General features: G+C 40.2%; 1 protein-coding gene across 1 annotated transcript; it reads right to left on the bottom strand.

Moving 5' to 3' along the window:
• On the bottom strand, window positions 1-24873 carry ctdsp2 (CTD (carboxy-terminal domain, RNA polymerase II, polypeptide A) small phosphatase 2). Its single transcript, XM_079580878.1, has 7 exons — window positions 24310-24873; window positions 14611-14777; window positions 7875-7976; window positions 5524-5580; window positions 2872-2964; window positions 1572-1757; window positions 1-219 (listed from the first exon to the last, which is right to left on the bottom strand). The coding sequence occupies exons 1-7, from the start codon at window positions 24368-24370 to the stop codon at window positions 94-96; spliced, it is 792 nt and encodes a 263-aa protein (XP_079437004.1). The 5' UTR covers window positions 24371-24873; the 3' UTR covers window positions 1-93.

The following is a 24873-nucleotide window of genomic DNA, read 5'->3' as shown; positions in this document are numbered from 1 at the left end:
TGGGACATGAACGCAACCCACGTCTGTAATTTGGAAACTCGTGGAAACGGCGTTCGACCCCGAGCGTCGGCGCCAGTGGACAGTCGTCGGGGGCTAAAGTCCGCGCAGCTGGTCCAGGCAGGCGTACACGTCCTCGGCCCGGCTCAGCTCCTCGAACACGGGCAGGAGGTTCAGCAGCTCGGCGTCTTCCAGATCATCGAACCACGACAGCACCGGCACCTGCAGAAACACAGTCACTTTACTTCTGACTCGCGCTGCAGGTGAAAGGGACGGAAAATAATCATTAATAGTAAATATAAGTGCTAAGGCTGGGACGATACAGATGCGATATATTATGTTCTAATGCACAGGAAAATAAATGTGTGTAAATCTGTCTGATGTTGAGTAGAACGTTTTGAAAAGTGCGAATGGCAGAGGCATGACTCTTGTTTAACCCAACCAGCGCTAAAGCGGGTATTAACAATACTTCAAGACAAATAATTGTTTTCTAGGACTGAAGGACAGAAGGAAGGAAGAGGAGGGAGGGAGGGAGGGAGAAAGGAAGAGAAGGAAGGAAAAAAGAAAGGAAAAAAGAAAGAAAGAGAAGGAAGGAAGAAAAGAGAAGGAAGGAAGGAAAGAGAAGGAAGGAAAGAAATAAAGAGAAGGAAGGAAGAAAGAAAGAAAGAGAAGGAAGGAAGGAAAGAAAGAGAAGGAAGGAAAGAAAGAGAGAAGGAAGGAAAGAAAGAAAGAAAGAAAGAAAGAAAGAGAAGGAAGGAAGGAAAGAGAAGGAAGGAAAGAAAGAGAGAAGGAAGGAAAGAAAGAAAGAAAGAAAGAAAGAAAGAGAAGGAAGGAAGGAAAGAAAGAAGGAAGGAAAGAAAGAGAAGGAAGGAAGGAAAGAAAGAGAAGGAAGGAAGGAAAGAAAGAGAAGGAAGGAAGGAAAGAAAGAGAAGGAAGGAAGGAAAGAAAGAGAAGGAAGGAAGGAAAGAGAGAAGGAAGTAAAGAAAGAAAGAAAGAAAGAAAGAAAGAGAAGGAAGGACAGAAAGAAAGAGAAGGAAGGAAGGAAAGAAAGAAAGAAAGAGAAGGAAGGAAGGAAAGAAAGAAAGAAAAGGAAGGAAAGAAAGAAAGAAAGAAAGAGAAGGAAAGAAAGAAAGAGAAGGAAGGAAAGAAAGAAAGAAGGAAGGAAAGAAAGAGAAGGAAAGAAAGAAAGAGAAGGAGGGAGGGAGGAAGAAAACAAAATGGAGGGAGAAAGAAAGAAAGAAAGATAGAAAAAAAGAAGGGAGAAAGAAAGAAAAAGAAAGAGGAGGAAGGAAGGAAGGAAGGAAGAAAGAGAAGGAGGGAGGAAGAAAGGAAGGAAGGAAGCTAGGAACAAAGGAAAAAGTTGACAAGTTAACAAGATTTTGTTCGGTGAAGGATTAGGATTCCCTCCTTGATCTTTGAATAAATTTTGTACAAATAAAAATGTGCCTGGAATTTGTAGGTTCAAAGCGACAAAAAGGCAGGCGAGGAACTAGGAAACGGATATACTTCTAAAAAATAAATAAAAATACATGTAGCGTAAAGTACAAGACTGGATCCCCCGGGGCGACACTCACGGCGTTTTTGGGGTGGAATATGTAGGAGGCGGGCGAGTTGTCCAGGATCAGGGTCTTGCTGAGGTCTCGGCCCAGGCGGCTCAAGTCCTTGACGTAGCAGCCCTGGTGGAAGACGCAGGACTCCCGGAACAGCCGCGCCCTGAACACCCCCGTTTGGTCCAGCCGATCGGTCACCGGGTCTGCGTACTGAGGGGGGGGAGGAGAGAGGGGGGGGGGGGGGGGGGGGGGGGGGGAGAGTGAGGGGGGGGAGGGACGGGGTTAGGGCAGGACTGTTGAAGCGAACTACGTTTGGCCTGAATACACCGGACCGTGTTAAAGCTCCCATTTCATATTGACAGAGTTTAGTGATGCTAGGCTAGTGCTAGGCTAGTGCATGTCTATGGTAACTAGTAGCCTGCATTAAAAAAACGCTTCTAAATCGTGGGGTCGTCCTCCAAATGTTGCCATATCTGATTTGTAGAAAGCTCCTTTGTGAATTCCACGTGTAGTAATGCGGCCGCAGGTAAACAAACTACTGTAGATCCGGTAACCGAGCAGATCACTCCGCCGCTGCGTAGCTACAACCAGGAAGCTGCTCAAATATAAGTTCTTTTAAAATGCAAAATGGCTATATTTCAACACAGACATTTATACGGTTAGTCTGGTGATATAAGTGATTTGCCTCAGGTGCTCGGTGCTTAGGCCACACTGTTTTTAATTCAGGCTACTAGTTACCATAGACATGCACTAGCCTAGTACTAGCCTAGCACCGCTAAACTCTTCAAATATGAGGACTGCATGAATTAAATCAAATCAACAACACTCTGGATAACTAGAAAATGGCCCTATGTCAAAAATCCTGAAATATCGCTAAAGATTGTCTCAGAGGGGATTTTACACCTTGTTTAGTTTATGAATAAGCTCTTCATTAGCGGAAAAACATCTGCTTTTTCCATTCTATTTTGGGTCGGGGCTTGTTGTCCTGGGGTGATGGTGGGTCTCGACACCAAAACCATTTGAGAACCACTGTTGTAAAGTTTAGTTCATCTGCACATGTGCATTTTCATTTTCACTTTTTGTAAAACACACTAAATTTCACAATTTCAATGAACATATCAAGTAAAAAAAAGAAGTGGAGGGATGAAGTTATTTTATATCAAATCAAGATTTAAGGTGAGTGCAAAATGAGAGCTTTAAAACTTGAGCTACTTCTACAGCGAGGGGGAAATGCGCCGCTAGAGCAAAGAGGGAGGGGATAAAACATCTCAGTGCCGTCGGATCCAAACGAGACTTTTCTGGAACGTGTCGAGCCGTGAAGTACCTTGGCCAGACTCGCCGTAAACAGCACACACTCGAAGAGCTCCCCCATCCGCCGCAGGAACTCGTCCACGTACGGCCGCTTCATCACGTACACCTGAGCACAGAACACACACACGGGGTTCTCAAACGGGGCCGCCGAACAGCTGTAAACCCGACACTTCTTTTTCGCTGTCTGGAGCTGCTTCCCGTGGAAAGATCGAAAAACAGTTGAGATTTCAACATTTCTTTGAGTTTTTAAATGGTCAAAATTGGTCGAAGGACGACTGAGAAACGTCCTGTTAAAGTCTTCAATCTGAGAACCAGGCTGTTTAAAGGCGCTAGATGCAAGTTTGCCATTTTATACTCACTACTGCCACCTCAGGTCATATGTGTAACTGCAGCTTCTATATTAAGCTCGTGCATGACGGCAATTAGGACCCGAAGTAACAACATTTTGAATGACAGTAGAGGATTTTTTTACAGGTCTGGTATTTTTTCAACAATAAAAACATCTGCAATAAGATGAAATGCTTGGATTTTATTCTTTTTATTGGGTGAAAAGACTCTTACATTGGACAAAAATGACTCAAAAGTCCTTGAATCATCTGAATTTGTGCATTATGAGTGGGTTTGGGCTGTCTTATTGCCAATGGGACAAGAATGATTTTTTTCTCCATTGACTTTTTGTAGCGAATGAATGCTTTTTCCATCGGCGATTTGATTTCAAGACAGTCCAAACCTATTTCTGTCCAAATTCAAGCACATTTCAAACCATTTATCCAAGATTAGACGGCATTTTTATTTCCAGTGTATGAGGTGTTGCTTAAATGTGCGTTCCTTTTTCAACTTAAAACATAAGATTAAAAAAAATATAGCAAATTGAAACGTATCATTATATTTCATGTGGGGCTTTTTATTATTATTTTTTTGATCGGTATCATCAGCAAAAAGAACGGGAAAGGCGGTCGTAGAAACAGAAGCAAAATCATTCATATAAATAATAAATAATAACGGTCCCAAAATTGAACCTTGTGGTACACCATGCTCCACGGAATTCCTTTTAGATGCATGTTTTTTTTTATACTGTGCTTTACCCAAATCTAAAAGCTTCTCGACTGGAGATCAACAATGTAAACGCCTTATTTGAAAGCAAAGACCCTCAAAAGTGATGGAAACTTTTCGTCACGTCGCCACATTTTTGTCACATTTTTTAAACTATTTTTTCTATCATTTTTTGTTGTGTTTTTTCATCCTCTTTTTCTCGCTATTTTGATGCTTTTCTTTTCAGCTTTTAGATTTGGGTAAAGCTCGGTTGAGGCGGGACCGGTGGCCCTTCTGTGCTCTTCCAGAATGGACATATGGCCGGTCCGCCCCCGTCTCTAGCTGATGTTTTGCGGCGCAGTTCTCGGTTTAGTCACACATTATTCTGCCTTTAATCAAACGTTTTCTTCTCCAGGTCAAGAGGAGCACCTACAGCAGGCGGATGAACCTATTGTACATGTTTTAGATGCGGAGGGAAAACAACACAGAAGTCGAACCGGCGACCTCCTCGCTTTTTCTTCTCGTCTCGATGGCGCTGAGGTGAAGCTTGCGACCGGCTCCTGAAGCAAGTAACCGAGAATAGGCCGTTGCTGTGTTTAACCAGCCTATCCTGGATTACTTGAAGCAGGCGCTGGTCCTCGGGGGGGGGGATGCTGGTTCCTCCACGAACTCACGGACAAACTCAACGGGATAATATTCGAAAACGTCTCGTATTTTTGAATCCAGAACTCGACAGGTATAATCAATTATGTGGTATTTCTATGACAGTGAGTAGAGCTGGGCAAAAACAACAGAAATGAATGAACTTTTGAAAGATATTCTAATTTTCAGAGTTTCACCTGTATATATTTACAGTCGGCAGTCATTTTTTATTTATTAATTCATTTTTTTTCGCCCTGTAAGTTGTGAAACGTGCCCATAAACTTGTCCCTACGAAGAATCGGGATAAAACAAGTATGTTAGAAAAGCTAGGAATGAGTTTGGACCACAACAAACACATCTTGGCTTCAAATTTCATTTTTTTGTAATCAAGAAATCAGGTATAGGGTCTTTAAAGATGTACTCGCAATGGCACTAGTTACTTTTAAGTAAGAGTATAGATATTTCTACACAAGTAGAAGTAAAAAACATCTACCCACCTCTGGCTTTAGGACATGAAATCACATTTTTCACTTAATTTTATTCATCTGTTTCATTCAAAAGTGACAAGCCGATACAGTGAATGAAACGGATCGATCTTATCTGAGACTTTACAATCACTTTGCTTCTGTTTTTTGTCTTTTTTTAACAATATTAACAAAATCGAGCGAGATCCAGGCACATTTTCATCGTTTATGAACAACTCTCTATGTATTTATCTACAAAAGATTGAAAAATGTCAACCTTTTGCCACTTTTCTTCATAAAACTGACACAGAATTGATTTAAAGTGACAGTGGCAGCCTCAGTTCCACCTGTGCCCAGCAGAGGGCTCCATGCGCCGTGCCTCGCTGAGCCTTATTTACTACAAAGAGCGACCCATCCCTTCCAGAGGAGACACACCCCCTTCCACCATTACGACCCACAAAAACAAAACACACTTACAAATAAAGCAGCGAATGCAAATAAATGTGCAGGAGTGTTTTTTTTTTTACCTGGTGCGTGGTCCCCTCGATCTCCACGGGAACGATGAAGTCCGCGTTGGACACGGGCTGGAGGACGGATATGAGCAGAGAGAGAGAGGGGGGGGGGGGGGGGGTTACGTAACAGCCACAGAAAACAGGCTGATCACATGCAGATTTCAGCCCCGAACATGAAGAGCGCTGTGGCTCCGGAGACGTCACAGCGCTCTCGTTCTCCCGCAGAGGCTGAAACTGGGGCAGAGAGAGAACGTCCATTTACGGAGCCGCCGGATGAAGGAACTTTCGAATTGGAGAGCGGCGCCGCAGCTATTGACTATTTTTGGGAGGCGATTCAACTTTCGGCGGCACGAAGAGTGTGGAAATCAGGGCCGGAGAAACCAGAACGAACGGCTCGATATTTTTAGAGACTTTCTCGATAATGATAATGAAGCGATATGTCCCACGTATCATTATTTTTTTCCACTTTTTCCAATTTTTTTCTCCAAATTATTATACTATTATTTTTTACACGCATTTCCCCCCTCCCTCTCCTCTTTTTTCATTATTTTTTTCAATTTTTTCCCATTTAAACCCCCTTTTTGTTTTGTTTTTCTTCTTTTTTAAAACCTTTTTTTCCACATTTCTTAACACTGGGCGTAAACTCGACATTGTGAATTTGCAAATCTTCCAGAAAAGCAATTTCCATATTATCTTGTAAACAATATACAGGTGTCATGTAATTAAAACATCATGAGAAAGTGCATTTACTTCTGTTATTCAACTTAAACTGTGAAAATAATATATGATATAGACTCATTACATGCAAAGTGAGATACGTACAGCCTTTATTTGTTATAATTTTGATGATTATGGATGAAAATTATAATATTTTAAAAGTGGACTGTGAGCCATAATCGTAATGAGTCGATATCATACATTAGTTTCACATTTTAAGTTGAATAGCAGAAGTAAATGCACTTTTTCATGATAAAGTGACCCTTTAAATTATATCCTGATAGAGTAAACTTAAAGCAAATGTTTGTAGGAGGCTCTTTGTGGTTTAAAAAAGGAACAAATCTGCTTATTAGGACACAAGTTTTACTACACGTGAGCACGCCATTCCTCATTTGAAAAAACCAAGAACCTCTAGAGTTCAGTATCTGGAGTCCAACTGTAACTGTAGCTCCTTTAAATCACTGGATCTGGCAACCATGATGTGGGGCTGATTCTGCTTTCTGATTGGATAACGAGATCTCCCTCGGACCTAAGTTCACAGACGGGTTTTATGAAATGGGAACGAAAATGAAAATGTATTTTAATGTAGGCTAATTGTTGTGCAGGGGGAGGCAACGTCAGGCCCGGGGGCTAAATCCGGCACTCCGGCCCAGAACCTTTGGCCCTCAAGATGATTTTGAGAAACATTATCACACAAATCACAGAGTACTTTTAACATTATTAGAGTTAAATGGGAGAAAATAAAGGTAGAAATACTGTCAATGCGCCCAATTAGGTCACAAGAAGTGCACAGGAAAAAGAATAATCGTTTTCAGGAAGAAATGACATAAATCTACTTGAATTAACAGATTAAATCTAAGGTTTGAGTAGATTAGGTCTGGTCTAGTAGTTATTCTCTTAATTCAGATAATTTTGTGTCATTTCAAGTGAAAAACAATCATTTGTCTGATTCCAAGTGGGTTTTATTCTGGTTCCATTGGCGCTATAGCATTTCTATCTTGGATTAGTTCAAACCGACTCAAATTCAACATAGAAGAACTTTAATTCAAGCAATTTTAAGTTATTTATCTCATGATAGTAAGAAAATCTTGCTTACCCCTGCTGTTGTGTCTATGTACGTCCTAAAATAATATCATTTCAAGTTTGGGACTCACTAAATGGACGTTTGATTTAATTTTAGGTATAAATTGGGATGTGCGTGGTTGAAGTTTTGGCAGACTTGGGGTTATTGTTTCTTATCGCAGAAAAAGGAAACATGAGGATTAGGCAAAGGTTCGGTTTAGTTTTACATTATTGGTACGAGAGCTGTAAGATATCTCGCAAAAAAACATTGTTTCTGTATCGCAAGAAGCCAAAATAAATCGCCAAATCGCTGTAAAGTCAGAGATTTATTGATTTCTTGCCAACTTAAACGTGCAAAGGTTTAGTTTGAGCTACACTTTTCCTAATTTAGCTCAATTTTAGCCTCGTTTTGGTCCGGATTTACCGTTTTTGAAGCATAGATTTGACTTAATTTGCTGAAAAACAAACTTGACATGCATTATTTATTATTATTAAGCACTAGCTGCAGCCCAGTGACAGTTTGTTTTCTGTACTTGATGTTGTCTCAGCTCAGACGTTGTTGCAGATGTGCGTGTGTGGAGGTTTACCCTGAAGGAGCTGTGCACCAGCGTCTCGTCCAGGTCGATCACCACGCAGATCTTGCCCTGGTCCTGAGCTTCCACCTCGGGCAGAAGACTGGGCTCCGCGTCCTGCACAAACATCAGTGCGTCAGCAGAAGCAAACCGACAACGCTCTCAAAACGGCTCTTCCCGGACCTGTTTGAATTGAGCGTTCGATCCCGATACAAATGAATGGAGAAGCCAGGCCCTATACTGAAGAACGGCGAGGTATTTATATGATTTACATGATTCCTGTGGTTTCTTTAACATCATCATATTATACGTTATGTTGCCTTTCAGAACAGCTTATTAATGCAAACCAAACTCACCACCTCTGTTTGAACTGTTCACATATTAACAGAACAAAACACTATTACAAGAACGGCCTCGTTTCCTGTAAGATCCCAACAAAGCAAGTAACAAAGCCACCATTCATATATTTCTTTCAGATGTTTACTCACTTGTTTTTATGACATAAGGGCACATTAAAATACATATATATTATACTTAAGCTTGTGCTTTATTCATTTTTCTATCTTTATTTAACAATAGTATTGAGATGTTACTTATTACTGCAGATAAATGGTCTCTTTTCGTCTTTACTTCAGCTCCGTGTGGATTTTCTCGTGTGTTTATTGTAACTTATCCAGTAGCTTCAGCATTATGATTGTTTTGCTGCAGCTCAGTTTCGCTCAACATAAACATGCTGTATCTCTTTATCTTGGATTTTCTGAGGACTTTTTAGTCACTGGGTTAGTTTCTCATTTGTGTCCCTGTGTCTTTTTATTTTCTTTTATTGAGTTTCATTCTTATTTATAGTTTTTAATGTGTTTTTATTTATATTTATTCTTTTAAACTGTTTTATTCATATTTATTGTTTTACACCCATATAGCGGTAAAGCTCATTTGTACCTTTTTGATTTTATTGATTTTGTTGCATGTGCAGCTCTTTGGAAACGTTTTGTTTTTTAAATGTGTATAAATAAAGTGGATTGGATTGGATATGAATAAGCCCCTGGGCATAAAACGGCGTAGGAATCGCCAGAGCTACATAGCTACATAGCGGCTAGTTTAGCCACATTAGCAACATTAGCCTGTATGTTGTAAACACTGCAGACGCTGCAGCGCTAACAACATTTAGCTCTGGTTAAATCCAGCACAGACTCTGGTTTAGGGAGTGTCGTCTGTTATAAAGTCAGCTCTATGTGGAATATTGTATTTACACAAAACAATTCTCCAGTTTGTTGCTATTTTCTCTCCTCAGTGGAGCTGTGTCCTGTAAATGGTATCGGTTTCTGGTATCGGGACCTCATTAATGAGTACGAGTATGAGTACAAGCATGTGGTATCGGCCCCATACCAATCCCCTATATATGGTCATGTTTGAAAACAGTTAAGGGGAAAACAATTTTGAAAAAATCTAAACTTTCTCTGATTATTCAAAATGTACTTTAACAAATCCTGAATTATGAATATAGTTTCTACTAAATAAAGGTACAAAGACATGGAGAGGAGCAAAGTGGTTCAACAGCCCATAAATACATAAATAACGGAGAATGCTAACATGATGCTTCATGCTAGCATCGGGCTAATGCTAGCGCTACCTACAACTGCCGTTTTTTCACTTCTACTGAACAATCTGCTGTGAGAAAATATCCATATGGGCCCGATTTACAATTGACTTTATGTGTATGTGATAAATAAGTTCATATTCCACCAGAAAATGGCTAAAAAGAGTGGAAAATTGTGTTTCCCAAAAGATTCTATTTTCCCCCTCGGCGAAGCCACGCCCCCTTCTATGTCGAGATGCCGTCTGTATCTATATAGCAAAAAATCGCGATGTCAGCTGATGCTATATCGGCATCACAAGAAGCCACAATATATCGCAAAATCAAAAGTCTTCCATCTGACTGAGATCAACACATTTTTTGTCCAAGATGAAAAGCAAGAACTTATACATGTGCAAAAGTTCAGTTTTAGTAATAGTTTTTCCTAATTTAGCTCCACTTTAGCCCCGCTCTGGTCTTTATTTAGTCTTGTCTGAACACAATTTGCTTAAAAACAAATGACTTACAATTCAAAAAATAGTCAAATAGTTCATGTTCATGTCCGTAAATCAAGCGTTGAGTTTAAGAACATGATTTAGTGCAAGAACATTTACATTATAACAAACAATAAAAGGTCTCATCGTAATACAGACTTTTACCCCAATGACTGCATCAAATGGAAAAAGCCCGTTTTTCTTTATATAAAAAGCATCATGAGATTTAGATTTAGAGTTACATCCACCGATTACATAACCGGAGAACAGGCTCCGGATGATGTAAGCCTCGGCAATCTTTTTATACACACAAAACGCAACATGATCTCAGCCACGTCCAATCAATCATTGTTCACTCCAGCGAGAGCCGGCCCGCTACAGGAGGCGGCCAGGCAAATTCTGAACGCAAAAACACTATATTCTCCACAAACGGTAAAAGGATGTGCGTATTTCACTTCGTAAGATCTGCAAACATTCCACCAAACAGAGGAACGAGGGGGAATTTTGATATTTAGAAGCAAATCGGGCGCGACGGGAAACGTTTGAGCAAGAAATTTCAATAAAAAGTGCCGCCGAATGTGCTTTAGATCCTCATTTTTTTGTTTTCTATGACTCAGTGTGATAAGAATGGCCAAAACATTAGATTTGATGGCAATTCGAATACTTTTTAATGGCATTTAAAGGGGCTAGATGCAAGTTAGCCATTTTTTACTCACTACTGCCACCTCAGGTCACACGTGTAACTGCACCTTCTATATTATCTCGTGTACGACGGCACTTCTGACCCGAATTAACACCTTTTTGAGTGACAGTGCAGGGTTTAAAGACAGATGTGGTGAATTCTACACATTAGGACATTGGTGGAACATGTAGGGGGAGGAAAATACATCATTTTTACATTTTTAAACTCTGTATAATCCCTTTAAAGCCTTATTTTTGGCTTTTTAATGCCTTGTGACTTATATTTTACTTTAGAAAGCACCAAAGTTTCCCTCAGAAATCTACAACAGCTAAAGGTTTTCAGGAAGTAGAAGCGGTCTTTCTCTTTCTACTCGCTAAATAATGTACAAGCGTGTGTTAGCTTAAACTAGCAAAACATATCGTATCGTGAAATTAGGTGATGCAATATCCGTATCACGAGAAGCCACTATATATCGCAACGTCTTTAAAGGAACAGGCCACCGTCTTTCTATGAGATATGTTCTTACCTGAGCTTAGACGAGTTCATGTGTAACGTCCTGTCTTTACGTGTGCACTCAGTCACGCAAGAAGACCAAAGATGTTGTTAGCCTTTAGCCTCTCCTCCTCTCCTCGATGCGGCCAAACGGGGGTGAAGTTAGAATTAAACATGTGGATTTTCTAAGCGGATAAAAAGGGGAACTATATTGTAAGGCGTAACAACACCTTAGGAGCACTTCGACGTCCGTGCAGTAAAGTGAAGATATTACTGTGAGGTGTTATTACGCCTGACAATATAGTTCCCCTTTTTATCCGCTTAGAAAATCGACATGTTTATTTTTGTGTGACTAGACCTGGATCGTGTAACGGTTCATGTAACTGTGTTTAAATAGGGCAGCACAGAGGAGAGGAGGAGAGGCTAAAGGCTAACAACATCTTTGGTCTTCTTGCGTGACTGAGCGCACGCGTAAAGACCAGACAGGTACACATGAACTCGTCTAAGCTCAGGTAAGAACATATCTCAGTATGGAAAAACGGTGGCCTGAACCTGAAGTTCAGTTTAACTTAGTTCAATTTCAGTCTTGTTTTGGTCCTGATGTAGTTTTTCTTTAAGTTAAAAATGTGTTACTTACGATTTGTGTTTAGTGTCTTAATTTTGCCCCCCCACAAAAAAAAAATGGTGTTTTTTTTATTGCTCCAAAAAAAACATGATTTTTTTTTTTTAAAGGAAAAATCAGACTTAAGGGAGAGACAAAACGTTGTTTTTTTTCTTGAAATTTCAGATTTCTCTATATAAACGATCACCTGGAAGTAATTTTAACCATTTTGTATTTAAAAGAACTTATATATATATATATAGCAGCATCAGCTTCGTGGTTGTATAAGCTACGCGGCGGTGGAGTGATCTGCTAGAAAATAGTCCCTCAAAATGCGATCATTCATGTGATGCAGGTCAGTTATATTACAAACATTACTCTATGGACACAGACTTTTATATGGTTAGTCTGGTGTTATAAGTGATTTTCCTCAGGTGCTCTGTGGAGCGGGTCACACTGTTTTTAATGCAGGCTAGCTGATACCATAGACATGCACTAGCCTAGCGCCACGAAACTCTTCAACATAAGAACTGCATGAATTACAAAAAAAAATATCTCCAGAAATCAGCAACACTCTGGATAACTAGGAAATGAGGCCCTATGTCAAAAATCCTGACATATCCCTTTAAGTTGACCAATAACAGTATCCCAGAACTACAGATCGGAGCAGCAGAAGAAGAAACAACCCAAATCGAACAGGATTACTCAAAACAATGCGAATAAAGAAACCGCTCCACATTCTCGCACTCGTCTGCTTTAACTGTCTTGGCGTGATGGGACTCGTTTACAGGGGAGTTTGTTTACCGAATACTGGTTCGGTAAGTTTGGATTCGCAGAGCCGAAGCTAAAGGATTGCACTCCGCATACTTCAGCAACAAACGGCTTTTATTCCTCTGACAGGCGGCTCGTCTGTGTGGAGCCGCGATGAGGAAGTGCAGCTTAGGCAAACACAAAAGATAAGGCTCGACTGAAGCTCGGGCTCGGCCGCACAGTGAAGTCGGGGACAGAGCTGCGATATGAGCGGCTGTGGAGAGGTTTGTATTAGGCACATAAGTTCAGGCTCCTCACTTCACAGGACTTTATTAACCTCTTAAAGGGATGTTTCAGGATTTTTGACATAGGGCCTCATTTCCCAGTTATCCAGAGTGTTGCTGATTTCTGGAGATATGTTTTTTGTAATTCATGCAGTTCTTATGTTTGAAGAGTTTTGTGGTGCTAGGCTAGTGCTAGGCTAGTGCATGTCTATGGTATCAGCTAGCCTGCATTAAAAACAGTGTGACCCGCTCCACAGAGCACCTGAGGCAAATCACTTATAACACCAGACAAACCATATAAATGTCTGTGTCGATAGAGTCACCTTAACCATTTTGCATTTAAAATACCTTATATTTGAGCAGCATCAGCTTCGTGGTTGTATAAGCTATGGGGCGGCGGAGTGATCTGCTAGAAAATAGTCCCTCAAAATGTGATCCTTCATGTGATGCAAGGTCAGTATTATTTGTTAATCGTTATTCTGGTGTTATAAGTGATTTGCCTCAGGTGCACTGTGTACTGTTTTTAATGCAGGCTAGCTGATACCATAGAAATGCGCTAGCCTTGCATTAGCCTAGCGCCACAAAGCTCTTCAAATACAAGAACTGCATGAATTACAATTTTCTCCAATTTACCGTTTGTTCATTGCTTTTTTGCTCTTTTGGTTGTGTTTTCTTTTTAATACTTAATTGTGTCCCTCAAGCACATTTTCAACTCATACTTGTTTCCACATTGCCATTTTTTGACACAATATATGTATGTTTTTCTCCCCCGTGCTCTAAAGCAACCATCAAAAGAACAAAAAAAAAGTAAACAAAAATAACACACACATACATAGATGCACAAGTGCGCCTTAAATCTTGAGTTTAGTTCCCTATTTTTATATAAATTTAAATGACATCAATTTAGCTTCGTCTCATGTGGATTCTTTTAGCATTTTTCCCTAGATCTGTTTCAGACCCGCTTTAGTCCTGATTTGATCTGGGCCCGGAGGTTCTTGAAAGGTCAAAGGTTTTATGGTGGCAATTGTTGTTGGAAAGGTCATGAACTGCTTCACTAGAGCAAATAAAAATGCCCAGCTGTTTTTCACTTCCTGAATTGAAATAGACAGCGAGATGTGACATAAGATCTTGTCGCCAATGTAGCTGAACACATTTTGATCTGTATTCCCTGGATTATGTTTATCCCAAACACACGAAAAAGAAATAATAATAATGCCAAAATGAGCTATATTTATATAAGAATTTGTAGTTTTCTGCTCAGTCTAAGACAAAGGAGATGATAATATCTACCATTTAAATGTACACAAATAATATCATTAATGACCAGACCCTTGTGCCAATTTTTGGTGGCCCTCAACCCTTCGAGATCGGGTGAGGAGCTCAGAGAGTTCGGGAATGTGATGTCATATCGCTAAGCATTATGGGATTAGCAGCAATTGTAAACTAATGGACATTAAAGGGACTATAAGGAGTTTAAAAGTGTCCTCTAACCCTAACCCTCTAAAATCCTGCACTGTCACTCAGAACGTTGTTAATTCGGGTCTGAAGGGCCGTCATGCACAAGCTTAATATAGAAGCTGCAGTTACACGTAAGACCTGAGGTGGCAGTAGTGAGTATAAAATGGCAAACTTGCATCTAGCCCTTTTAAAAGTTAAAATACTGGAGTTATTGTTCACATTAAAACACTTGGTCTCCACTTTTTATACTGTTTTTAGCTAATGCTAGTCAACGGAAATGTACGCTAACAGCTGCAAAGATGGCGGATCTCCATGGTAGCTGTGGAATTTCCCGAACTCTATCGGGACAAGGCCTCGTGGAAGACCCGGGACACGCCGGTGGGACTATGTCTGAATGAACAGCCCCCTTTCTCTCACCTTGATACAGTTTCCGTTCTCCTGCGGCTCCTGCAGTAGCGGCTGTAGCGACGGCGGAGGAGGCAGCGGCGTCGGTTTGGGCCCATCGCGAGCTCCGAGGCAACAGAACAGCGCCCTCCAGAGGTTACAGCTGCGCGGCTGCTTCAGGCTCGACCTGCTCAGCGACCCTGCGGCAGATAATGATATTGACGACAGAAATTAATATCTCAATATGTTTCTCGATAACGATGAAGAAATGTGCGGCAAATATCCCCATTCTTTATGGATTTTTTTAGGGGTGGGACTTTGACTTGCTTTTTTTTAACGCAATTAATTGTATTTCCCATATAAATACCAATTAGGCTTGTATCCAAAATCGTTCAGCCCTAGCAAAACTTATCTGGTCTGTTAAACCAGACATGAGTTCAGCTGGATCTATACATTGTAGAGTTCAGCCTTCTCTCAAATATTAACCAGGACGTACGGAGCCCACACCCAAAAACAATGGACTGATGAACTATTATCTCACTCCACACCCAAACACAATACTCTTAACTAGGGCTGGGTACCGTTAAAAAATACCAGTGTGGGATCGGGGGAAAAGTTCAGGTAAGAATCAAAGGCAGGTACCGAAAAGAAAATCTTAGTTTTGATGCTGTTGGTCCAGTTTCACCTCAAATAAATGGGAAAAATAAATGTTTTTTCCAATTTTTTACAAATGTTTGCCACTTTTCCCCTTAATTTTTGCTAATTTTATATTACAAATATTTTTCCTATTTTTGCCCAATTTTTACATAAAAGTTTACAAATGTTTTCCTTATTTTTGCCATAGTTTCTCCCAATTTTCCCACATTTTTTTTTTCCAATTTATTCCCCATTTTTCACACATTTCTTGACATTGGAGATTAATTTGCAGATCTTCCAAGTATCGTTTAAGTATCCGTATCGAAAACTAAGTATCGTTTAAGTATCGTATCGAAAACTAAGTATCGTTTAAGTATCGTATCGAAAACTAAGTATTGTTAAGGTATTGGTATCAAAAGCCAAGTATCGTTAAAGTATCGTATCGAAAACCAAGTATCGTTAAAGTATCGTATCGAAAACCAAGTATCGTTAAAGTATCGTATCGAAAAATAAGTATTGTTAAAGTATTGGTATCAAAAGCCAAGTATCGTTAAAGTATCGTATCGAAAACCAAGTATCGTTAAAGTATCGTATCGAAAACCAAGTATCGTTAAAGTATCGTATCGAAAACTAAGTATTGTTAAAGTATCGTATCGAAATCTAAGTAAGTTACTGGTATCAAAAACCAAGTATCTTTACAGTATCGTTATCGAAAATCTAGTATCTTTAAAGTATCGATATCAAAAACCAAGAATTGTTAATGTATCGATATCAAAAACCAAGCATCGTTAAAGTATCTGTATCGAAAACCAATAATCATTGAAGTACCTCTATCGAAAGCGAAGTATTTTTAAAGTATTGATATCAAAAACCAAGTATCTTTAAAGTATCTGTATTGAAAACCAATACTCATTAAAGTAGCGTATCGAAAACTAAGTATTGTTAAAGTACCGTATCGAAAAATAAGTACTGTCAAAGTATCGTATCGAAAACTAAGTATTGTTAAAGTATCGTATCAAAAACTAAGTATTGTTAAGGTATTGGTATCAAAAGCCAAGTATCTTTAAAGTATCAATATCAAAAACCAAGTATCTTTAAAGTATCTGTATCGAAAACTAAGTATTGTTACGGTATTGGTATCAAAAACAAAGTATCTTTACAGTATTGTTATCGAAAACAAAGTATCTTTACAGTATCGTATCGAAAAACCAAGTACCATTAAAGTATTTGGGGGGGAAACGTAGCGCACCCAACCCTACTCTTCACACAACTAGAAGTAGACGAAGTAACTTTGACTGGACCCTGGACTAAAATGTTAATCTTTTTTATTCATCTGTTGTTGTTTTAGCCTAGTTTAGGTTTATTGCAGCGAGAAATAAAAATAAAATTCATGTTTTCGTTACATGTTGTGTGACGAAGACTGAATCTAATGGAAGTTTTGATACTTGAGAGCAAATCAAAAATCATTCATCCTAAAATGGTAACGCACTGATCCGGTTTGATCGCAGGACTCAAGATGGCGCCGAGGGCAGAAAAACATCCAACGATGTGAAAGAACATGTTTACGTGTTGCGTCACCAGCTCGTGTCAGTCAAGAATGTCACTACAAAAACAGTGGTGATGTCAGGGAGGCTCAGCCCGTGCAGACGACAGGTCTTTATGAGAAACGCTTTGCTCTGTGAGAGGCTGAACGTCGTCTCAGGTCACGTGTTTGTTGTTGTTTTCTTGGCTCCGCACGATGTATCGCTAAACTATAGTTCATCACAATACTCGGTGATGTCAGTATTCAAAGGCAAATTGTCACAACGGGCGACTTTTGAGCGAAACGTGGTCGACAAGTTCAACCACAAGTGCAGCGGAATGTGTTTAAGATCGCATTTCTTGCATTTTTGAGAAACTTGTGTAGCAAAAATAGTCAGATATTTAGATTTAATGCCACGGAAACTCAGCAAAAAGGAGCAAAAGTTCAGTTTGAGTCCTGACGTAATCTCTATGGTAAAATATTTGAGTAGTAAAAAGTATTTTCCTCCCCCTACATGTTCCAACAATGTCCTAAGGTGTAGAATGAGCTCAGACCTGTTCACCACAACTGCCTCTAAAATCCTGCACTGTCAAAAAGGTGTTGATTCGGGTCTGAAGTGCCGTCATACGCGAGCTTAATACAGAAGCTGCAGTTACACGTATGACCTGAGGTGGCAGCAGTGAGTATAAAATGGCTAACTTGCATCTAGCCCCTTTAAACGAACATGTCTTCACCACTATCTCACATTTTGTTGGTTAGAAAATGAAATATTGATCTAAATCAGGTGAAACTAAACATTTAATCCCCTTTTGTCACGATCCGATACGTATCGCGATACTCAGAGGCCGATCCGATACACAACTCGATTCAATAAATAATTATAAGTAATATGTTTATCTTAAAATGTGTAAAAAGAAAACAGTGACGTGTCCAAAGTTTAGAAACCAAATGTTATTTGACATTTATTGAAGTGTTAAGAATGAAAAAAGTGCTGTTACTGGAAAACAAAGGAGTTTATGATAAAAATGCCTCCAAACACAAGTATTGAAACAAGAGGCCACTCGCCAGACGTTGGAAGTATTGTTAAAGTCAAAAAACAAGTTTCTTTAAAGTATCTGTACCGAAAACCAATAATCTTTAAAGTATCTGTATCGAAACCCAATAATCATTAAAGTACCTGTATCGAAAGCCAAGTATTTTGAAAGTATCGGTATCAAAAACCAAGTATCTTTAAAGTATCTGTATCAAAAACCAATAATCATTAAAGTACCTGTATCAAAACCCAATAATCATTAAAGTACCTGTATCGAAAGCCAAGTATTTTGAAAGTATCAATATCAAAAACCAAGTATCTTTAAAGTATCTGTATCGAAACCCAATAATCATTAAAGTACCTGTATCGAAAGCCAAGTATTTTGAAAGTATCGATATCAAAAAACCAAGTATCTTTAAAGTACCTGTATCGAAAACCAATAATCTTTAAAGTACCTGTATCGAAAGCCAAGTATTTTGAAAATATCGATATCAAAAAACCAAGTATCTTTAAAGTATCTGTACCGAAAACCAATAATCATTAAAGTATCTGACCAGATGTCAACTCCTTATAACTGCATCGTGAAATAACTTCAATGATATTTATATTTCTACTACAGTAAAGGTGTATGAGCGGAGAGAGGGGGCGGAGTTAACTGAATCGAAGCGTCTTGTCGTCCGGGTTTGCAAAATACCCCCAGAAAACACTCATATTTCTCACAAAAAAATACTGCTCCATAGCGGTACAGGTACAATATATCACATAAATGCCTGTACTTTACTTTGGGGTGGCTAAAATAGCAGGATACGGGTCCGTTAAATGAATAAAGTGTCAAATTTGAACGCTTTGAGATCCGATCCTCCAGCATCGCGACCATTTCTCCGCACATTCTGGGGGTTGTGTCTTTGCCTCGGCGTCGCTCGGTGGCTGTTGCTGCTGGAAATGGCTGGTTCGTGTTATGTAATCTGAGCGGGCGGGAAAAGCCTCGCTCGCTCGCTCCCCCTCCCTCCCTCCCTCTCTCTCTCTCTCTGAGCGCACTACCTTCCAAAGAGAAAAACACGGGGCGAAAACATTCCAGCCCCGTTCGGCTCCGGGACCTCAAGGAAAAGCCTCCGTCCGGACTAAAAACGGCGATTTATCGGATATATGTGAGCGCTAACACTTCAGAGAGTCACATAATCAACAAATCTATGCATTTATTAAGCTTTACACGCATTAGATGAAGCAAAAGTGGGATATTTTCAAGATAATGATATTATTTCCATAGTAATTTAGATACAATTGCTCCTGGAATCTGATTTAATGCGTCTCAATTACCTTTACGTCCTTACTTTTACTGCTTCTTACTTACTTACGAAACTCCTCGATATTGTTGATGCTGAAGCTTCGTGCCGGGACTTAACTCTGGCGTGGGACGTGTGGAAACTTGTTAAACTTAATTTATAGACTTTGAAAAAAACAGTGGCTTTTACAGTAAGACACCCACCCACCGGACGGTTACTCGGCCTCAGAAAGAGGAACTGCTGGAGTAAAAAAGAAAGTACCATTTGAGACTTTTTCTGTGTGTTTTAAAAGACGACGTGTGTGGGGGAAACAGTTGTGTAACGCGCTTATGAATTCATCCCTGTGAACCAAAAAAGATCTGGGAGAGATTGTTAAAAGTTGAAGCTTTTTAGGATTTTTTGAACTGTGGTGTCATGTAGGGCGAGGCCTGTCACGATAACAAATCTGAAGTTCGATATATTGAGGCGGGAAAGTATCGCGATAAACGATATTATTGACTCTAACGATACTAGATACTGTCAACTCTCTGGCATAAAAATGACAGTAAACTTCAAGGCCGTGGGAACCCAGGGTGCTGAGGGCGCTGCAGCACCCCCTGGTGGATAGTTTGTGAACTGCGGGCAATATCAACCCCTTAACTCCCACCTGAACCGAGCACATTTTCTCCAGCTTTACCCCGATCCGAAAAGCTTCTGGAAAAAAGGTGTGAAAATAGCAACAAAACTGAGACGAAAACAAGGATGAAAATGTGAAAAAAGTGAGGAAAACATTGACGAAAAAATGAGAAAAAATGGACGAAAAAGTGACAAAAAATTGACAAAAAATGACAAAAATGGACTAAAAATTGACAAAAAAGTGATAAGAATTTGAAGGAAAAAAAAGCGAATAATATGACGAAAAAGTGTTTAAAAATATTAAAATTATGTATTTTCCTCCTACATGTTCAAACAATGCCCTATGGCAGGGGTGTCAAACTCAAATACACAGTGGGCCAAAATGTAAAACTTGAACAAAGTCGCGGGCCACCATTGAACAAATGAACCTTTTAATATGGACCCGAACAAGATTTGCTTTAACATTGAATATGGAACAAGCAACACTTATTACTATACAATACATAACTTAATAGTCCAGATATGCAAAATCTGAAAAAAAAATGTATAATACCGGTGGGCCAGCTCGAGTAGTCATTTGGTATAGCCTCGCGGGCCAAATATAATTACATTGCGGGCCAGAGTTTGACACCTATGCCCTATGGTGTAGAATGTGCTCAGACCTGTTCACCACAACTGCCTCTAAAATCCTGCACTGTCACTCAAAAAGTCGTCATGCACGAGCTTAACATAGAAGCTGCAGTTACGCAAAAGACCTGAGGTGGCAGTAGTGAGTATAAAAATCACCAACTTGCATCTAGCCGCTTTAATTTGAATTTTATAAGCGCCTGCCCCTAAAGTCTTGACAGGGATGTTTATGCTGCTGTAGCTGAGCGTAGCATTAGCCATAAAATCAAAGACTTAGTGATTTGGAGCGAGAGATGGAGAGTTTGGTTTGATCTTTATGCGATAGTTATTGGTGTTATTGATAGTTATTGGTTTATGTGACGTTAACATACCAGACAACTAGTTAACAACTTAGTTCGTTGTTTAGGCTTCATGTAGCTAACCATCAATGTGTTAGCATACCGTACTCCTATTCAGCCTGTTGTTTTTTTATTCAATAGGCAGTTTCGGGAGCGATATATAGGAAAATACGGCAATACAATTTATGATACGGCCGAGCCCTAGCGTCATAGATGGTCGATTTAATATGTTAAAGCTACAGCAATGCCATAATGTGTGATTTTTATTTATGTTTTGGGCTTCTATTTCACTTTTGGAGTCAGGTACAAAAATAAATTGTGGGAGGGGAAAAACTCTAGTATGGCAATAAGTGAAATGTTCTTAAAATAAGTACATTTTCTCCTGATTTGCGTAGCTAAGTTCAAGAAATCTGTCCATGAGGCAAGTTTTTATAGACTTAAATCGTAAATTAAAATCATGGTAAGTGCTCGTCAAAACAGACAATGACGAGGCCCATATCGGGAGATTGTAACCAAAACAATGCTCGCGGCTAAACACAAGGAGAGAGGCAGATATTTCTTAAAATTTAAAGGCGAGACGCTGCAGGGGAAACATATAATTTGGAGATAACAATTTGAAACTTTTTCTGTAGATTACTGACATTTAAATATGAGGAGAAAATGGATAGAGTTGGATTTAAGTTGCTTTATTTTGTTGATGTAGCGTATTAGTAAAGCTAGTGGACAAAACGTCTTCCAATGAGCATTGCAAAGGAAGGGTGAGTTATGTCTTTTTTTTACTCTGAAATTAAAAAAAAAAATAATGGAGAGAAAAATCTTAGCTTTCAAATGAGGCATTGCACCGGCCGACGGGCTAAACAAAGACATGACCGAAAGTGACAAAAAAGCAACGAAAACACATCAAAAAACAACAACAAAAAACCTACCATAACGTGCCCAAAAAATAAAACACAACACAACAAAAAAAACTTTAAAAAGAAAACAAAAAACGCTTAAAATAAATGACAAAAACACGACAACTGCGAAAAGCACGACAAAAAACAACTAACACACAGGAACAGCAACAAAAAAGCGATCAATAGGCAACAAAAACGTACTGGAAAAGCAACAACAACACAACAAAAAAAGCAGCTATAAAGCGATGAAAAAAGCAACACAAATTTGACAAAAAGGCAACAAAAACATGACATAAACCCGGCGAAAATGCAACTAAAAGCTTAAAGGGATATTTCAGGATTTTTGACATAGGGCCTCATTTCCTAGTTTTCCAGAGTGTTGCTGATTTCTGGAGATATTTTTTTTTGTAATTCATGCAGTTCTTATATTTGAAGAGTTTCATGGCGCTAGGCTAGTGCAAGGCTAGCGCATTTCTATGGTATCAGCTAGCCTGCATTAAAAACAGTGTGACCCGCTCCACAGAGCACCTGAGGCAAATCACTTATAACACCAGACTAACCATATAAATGTCTGTGTCCATAGAATAATTTTTGGAATATAACTGACCTGCATCACATGAATGACCACATTTTGAGGGACTATTTTCTAGCAGATCACTCCGCCGCTGCGTAGCTTATACAACCACGAAGCTGATGTTGCTCAAATATAAGTTATTTTAAATGCAAAATGGTTAAAATTATTCTATGGACACAGACATTTATATGGTTAGTCTGGTGCTATAAGTGATTTGCCTCGGGTGCTCTGTGGAGCGGGTCAGACTGTTTTTAATGCAGGCTAGCTGATACCATAGAAATGCGCTAGCCTAGCACTAGCCTAGCACCACGAAACTCTTCAAATATAAGAACTGCATGAATAACAAAAAGAAAATATCTCCAGAAATCAGCAACACTCTGGATAACTAGGAAATGAGGCCCTATGTCAAAAATCCTGAAATATCCCTTTAAGATCCGTTTTATAGGTCCTAGCATTCAAGATTTGGGTATAGGATAAAAATGTGTCTCCGCAAAGGTTTAAGAAACTGCAATAACATTTCTCCCCGTTGTGCAGCCCCTGCTCTGAAGACACAATATAGAAATGTCAATGAACACGTTGCATAAGACCCAAAGACTCCCGCCCTTACGAGTCCTACAAAGCTCTACATCGGCCCAGCGCCTCGTGTAGGAACAGGCCCATTACTCAGAGTGTTTGTCGTAGTACGTGTAGCAATTAAAGTATTACGGCTACGGCGGGCAGTTGTAGCACCTTGTTTACCGAGCGTTCACATGTCACTGCCAGACATTATTCAGGTTTACGGGAAATGCAAAACCTTTCCGTCAAACCGAAATATGTAGGGGAACTTGGATATTTGAAAGTGGAAATTGCACTAGAGAAGGCGTTTGAGCAAAAATGGAAGTAAAACTGAAAGGAAATTAAAGCTAACCCTGCACTGGAGCAATGTTTATCCATTTTTGTTGACCTTGCGGACTAAAAACGTAAAAGTAGTGCCGTTATTTTCAATTAAACGCCTACCGTAATCAAATTTAATGCCTTTTAGTGTCATTTCACGCCTTGTTTGAGCAAAAATGTAAGTAAAACTGAAAGGAAATTAAAGCTAACCCTGCACTGGAGCAATGTTTATCCGTTTTTGTTGACCTTGCGGACTAAAAAACGCAAAAGTAGTGCCGTTATTTTCAATTAAACGCCTACCGTAATCAAATTGAAGGCCTTTTAGTGTCACTTCACGCCTTGTTTTTGGCACAACTCATTATTATCATCGTGTAATAGAGCGTAAATAAGCGGAATATCCTCTCAACAAGGCCAAGCACGAGCTCCAAACAGCGAAATCTTGGAGAGGAGAAGAGCAGCAGCAGCAGCTACAATGGGCGTGTGCTGAGAGGGGCGTGCAACGTAGCGCAATAGTGCATTCCGCTGTCAATACCGCGGCACCTGGCTTTCCTATACGATTTTTTTCCGCTTTACAAGACGAACCGCGCAATTCGGTTTGCGCAACGATCTCAAAAACAAACCAAAGTCGCGTTTTCCAAGTCCAATTCCACAAACGAGGGGTTTATGTGGGGGCGGTTTTTACTGTACAAAGCTGGCCGGCGCGCTCTTCCTGATAAAAAGGAGAGAAATTATGGGATGGTGCCAAGCGAGCCCCATGCCACGGACGTAAATAGACGACGCATCGGCTTGTTTTGAAAGCGTGAAGCACTAAAAATAACCCCGGTTTTTTAATCGCGAGTGCGGGCCAAAAACAAACGCGAAGGGCTGTTGGGATCACGCGTCGATTTCCCGCAAGCAAATCGGCGCAAAAACAGCATTGCACGCACAGAATTGACGCAATAATAGTGGATAAACATGGCTGTGGCAAAGAAATTCGAAACAATGAGTTGCGCTTTGAGACGAGCCAAACAGGTTCCTGCACAGGATTGACTAAAATGGCGGGAAGAGAAGTTTAGCTCATGTAAAATGTATTTGTTATGTTTTTTTTTTGTTATCTCTCATATTATTCTAATCCTGTTGCCGTTTCGCAACATGGGGCCGTGCGATGAGGGTGTGTGTGTGTGTGTGTGGGGGGGGGGGGGGATACAGCGGCGGGTCAGTTTTTTTAAATGCCAAAACAAGCCAGCGCGCGCTCAAGCAAGCTGTCAAATGGACGCACTACCAGGCGCGATCGATATTTTCTTTAAAAAAAAATATCGCAAGATTTTTTTTTTTTTAAAACCGCGTCGAGCTCACCTGTTTTGCTTGATACTTGGACGTCTTCTTTCTGCACTTGGGTGATGACAGAACTTTCCATCTGAAAACCACGGAGCCCTCGCAAAAATCCTCAAATCCTTTCCACGGGAACGGGTGGGCATCCCTCATTGGCTTCAAGTGCTGCGTTTTTCCACTCAAAATTCACCGAGGGGGGGAAGGCAAGGGGGGGAAAAAGAGGCAAAAAAAAGGGGGGGACTTGTCATACACTTCTTTCTTTCTCTATCCCCCGGCGTCCAACACGGGTCCGATCGGGCAAAGGCACTTGTCCGCGAGGCTTCCCGGGGCTGTTTCGGTCGAGCTCGCCGCCTCTATCGCGGTGTATTTCGGTGGAGTATAGCCCCCTCTCTGGGTCCTCACTTTCGCAGCGACAACATGGAGAATCCAGGCGAGAAGGAAAACAAGCGAGGAAATGGGGGAGGGCAGAAGTGGGGGGGGCGGGGCCGGTTTCAAGGCGCCCCTTACTACAGATAAACAACATCCCCGCGGCGGCGTCAGCGCACGGTAAAACACCGCGATGATCGGTGGTCGAAGCGCATCGCGGCG

This window comes from Gobius niger, assembly GCF_951799975.1.
Source record: "Gobius niger genome assembly, chromosome: 22".
Classification (NCBI taxonomy): domain Eukaryota; kingdom Metazoa; phylum Chordata; class Actinopteri; order Gobiiformes; family Gobiidae; genus Gobius; species Gobius niger.
The sequence above is the reverse complement of the archived record's forward strand: the minus strand, read 5'-3'. Positions and strand labels throughout refer to the sequence as shown.

What these genes read in the sequence shown, in the direction of transcription:
- ctdsp2 (XM_079580878.1), bottom strand. Translation starts at nt 24,370, where the DNA reads ATGGAAAGTTCTGTCATCACCCAAGTGCAGAAAGAAGACGTCCAAGTA. An exon ending in AGAACGGAAACTGTATCAAG is followed by an intron (nt 7,977 to 14,610) that starts GTGAGAGAAAGG and finishes ATGTTTGTGCAG; the next exon opens with GACGCGGAGCCCAGTCTTCT. An exon ending in TGGTGCACAGCTCCTTCAGG is followed by an intron (nt 5,581 to 7,874) that starts GTAAACCTCCAC and finishes TCCGTCCTCCAG; the next exon opens with CCCGTGTCCAACGCGGACTT.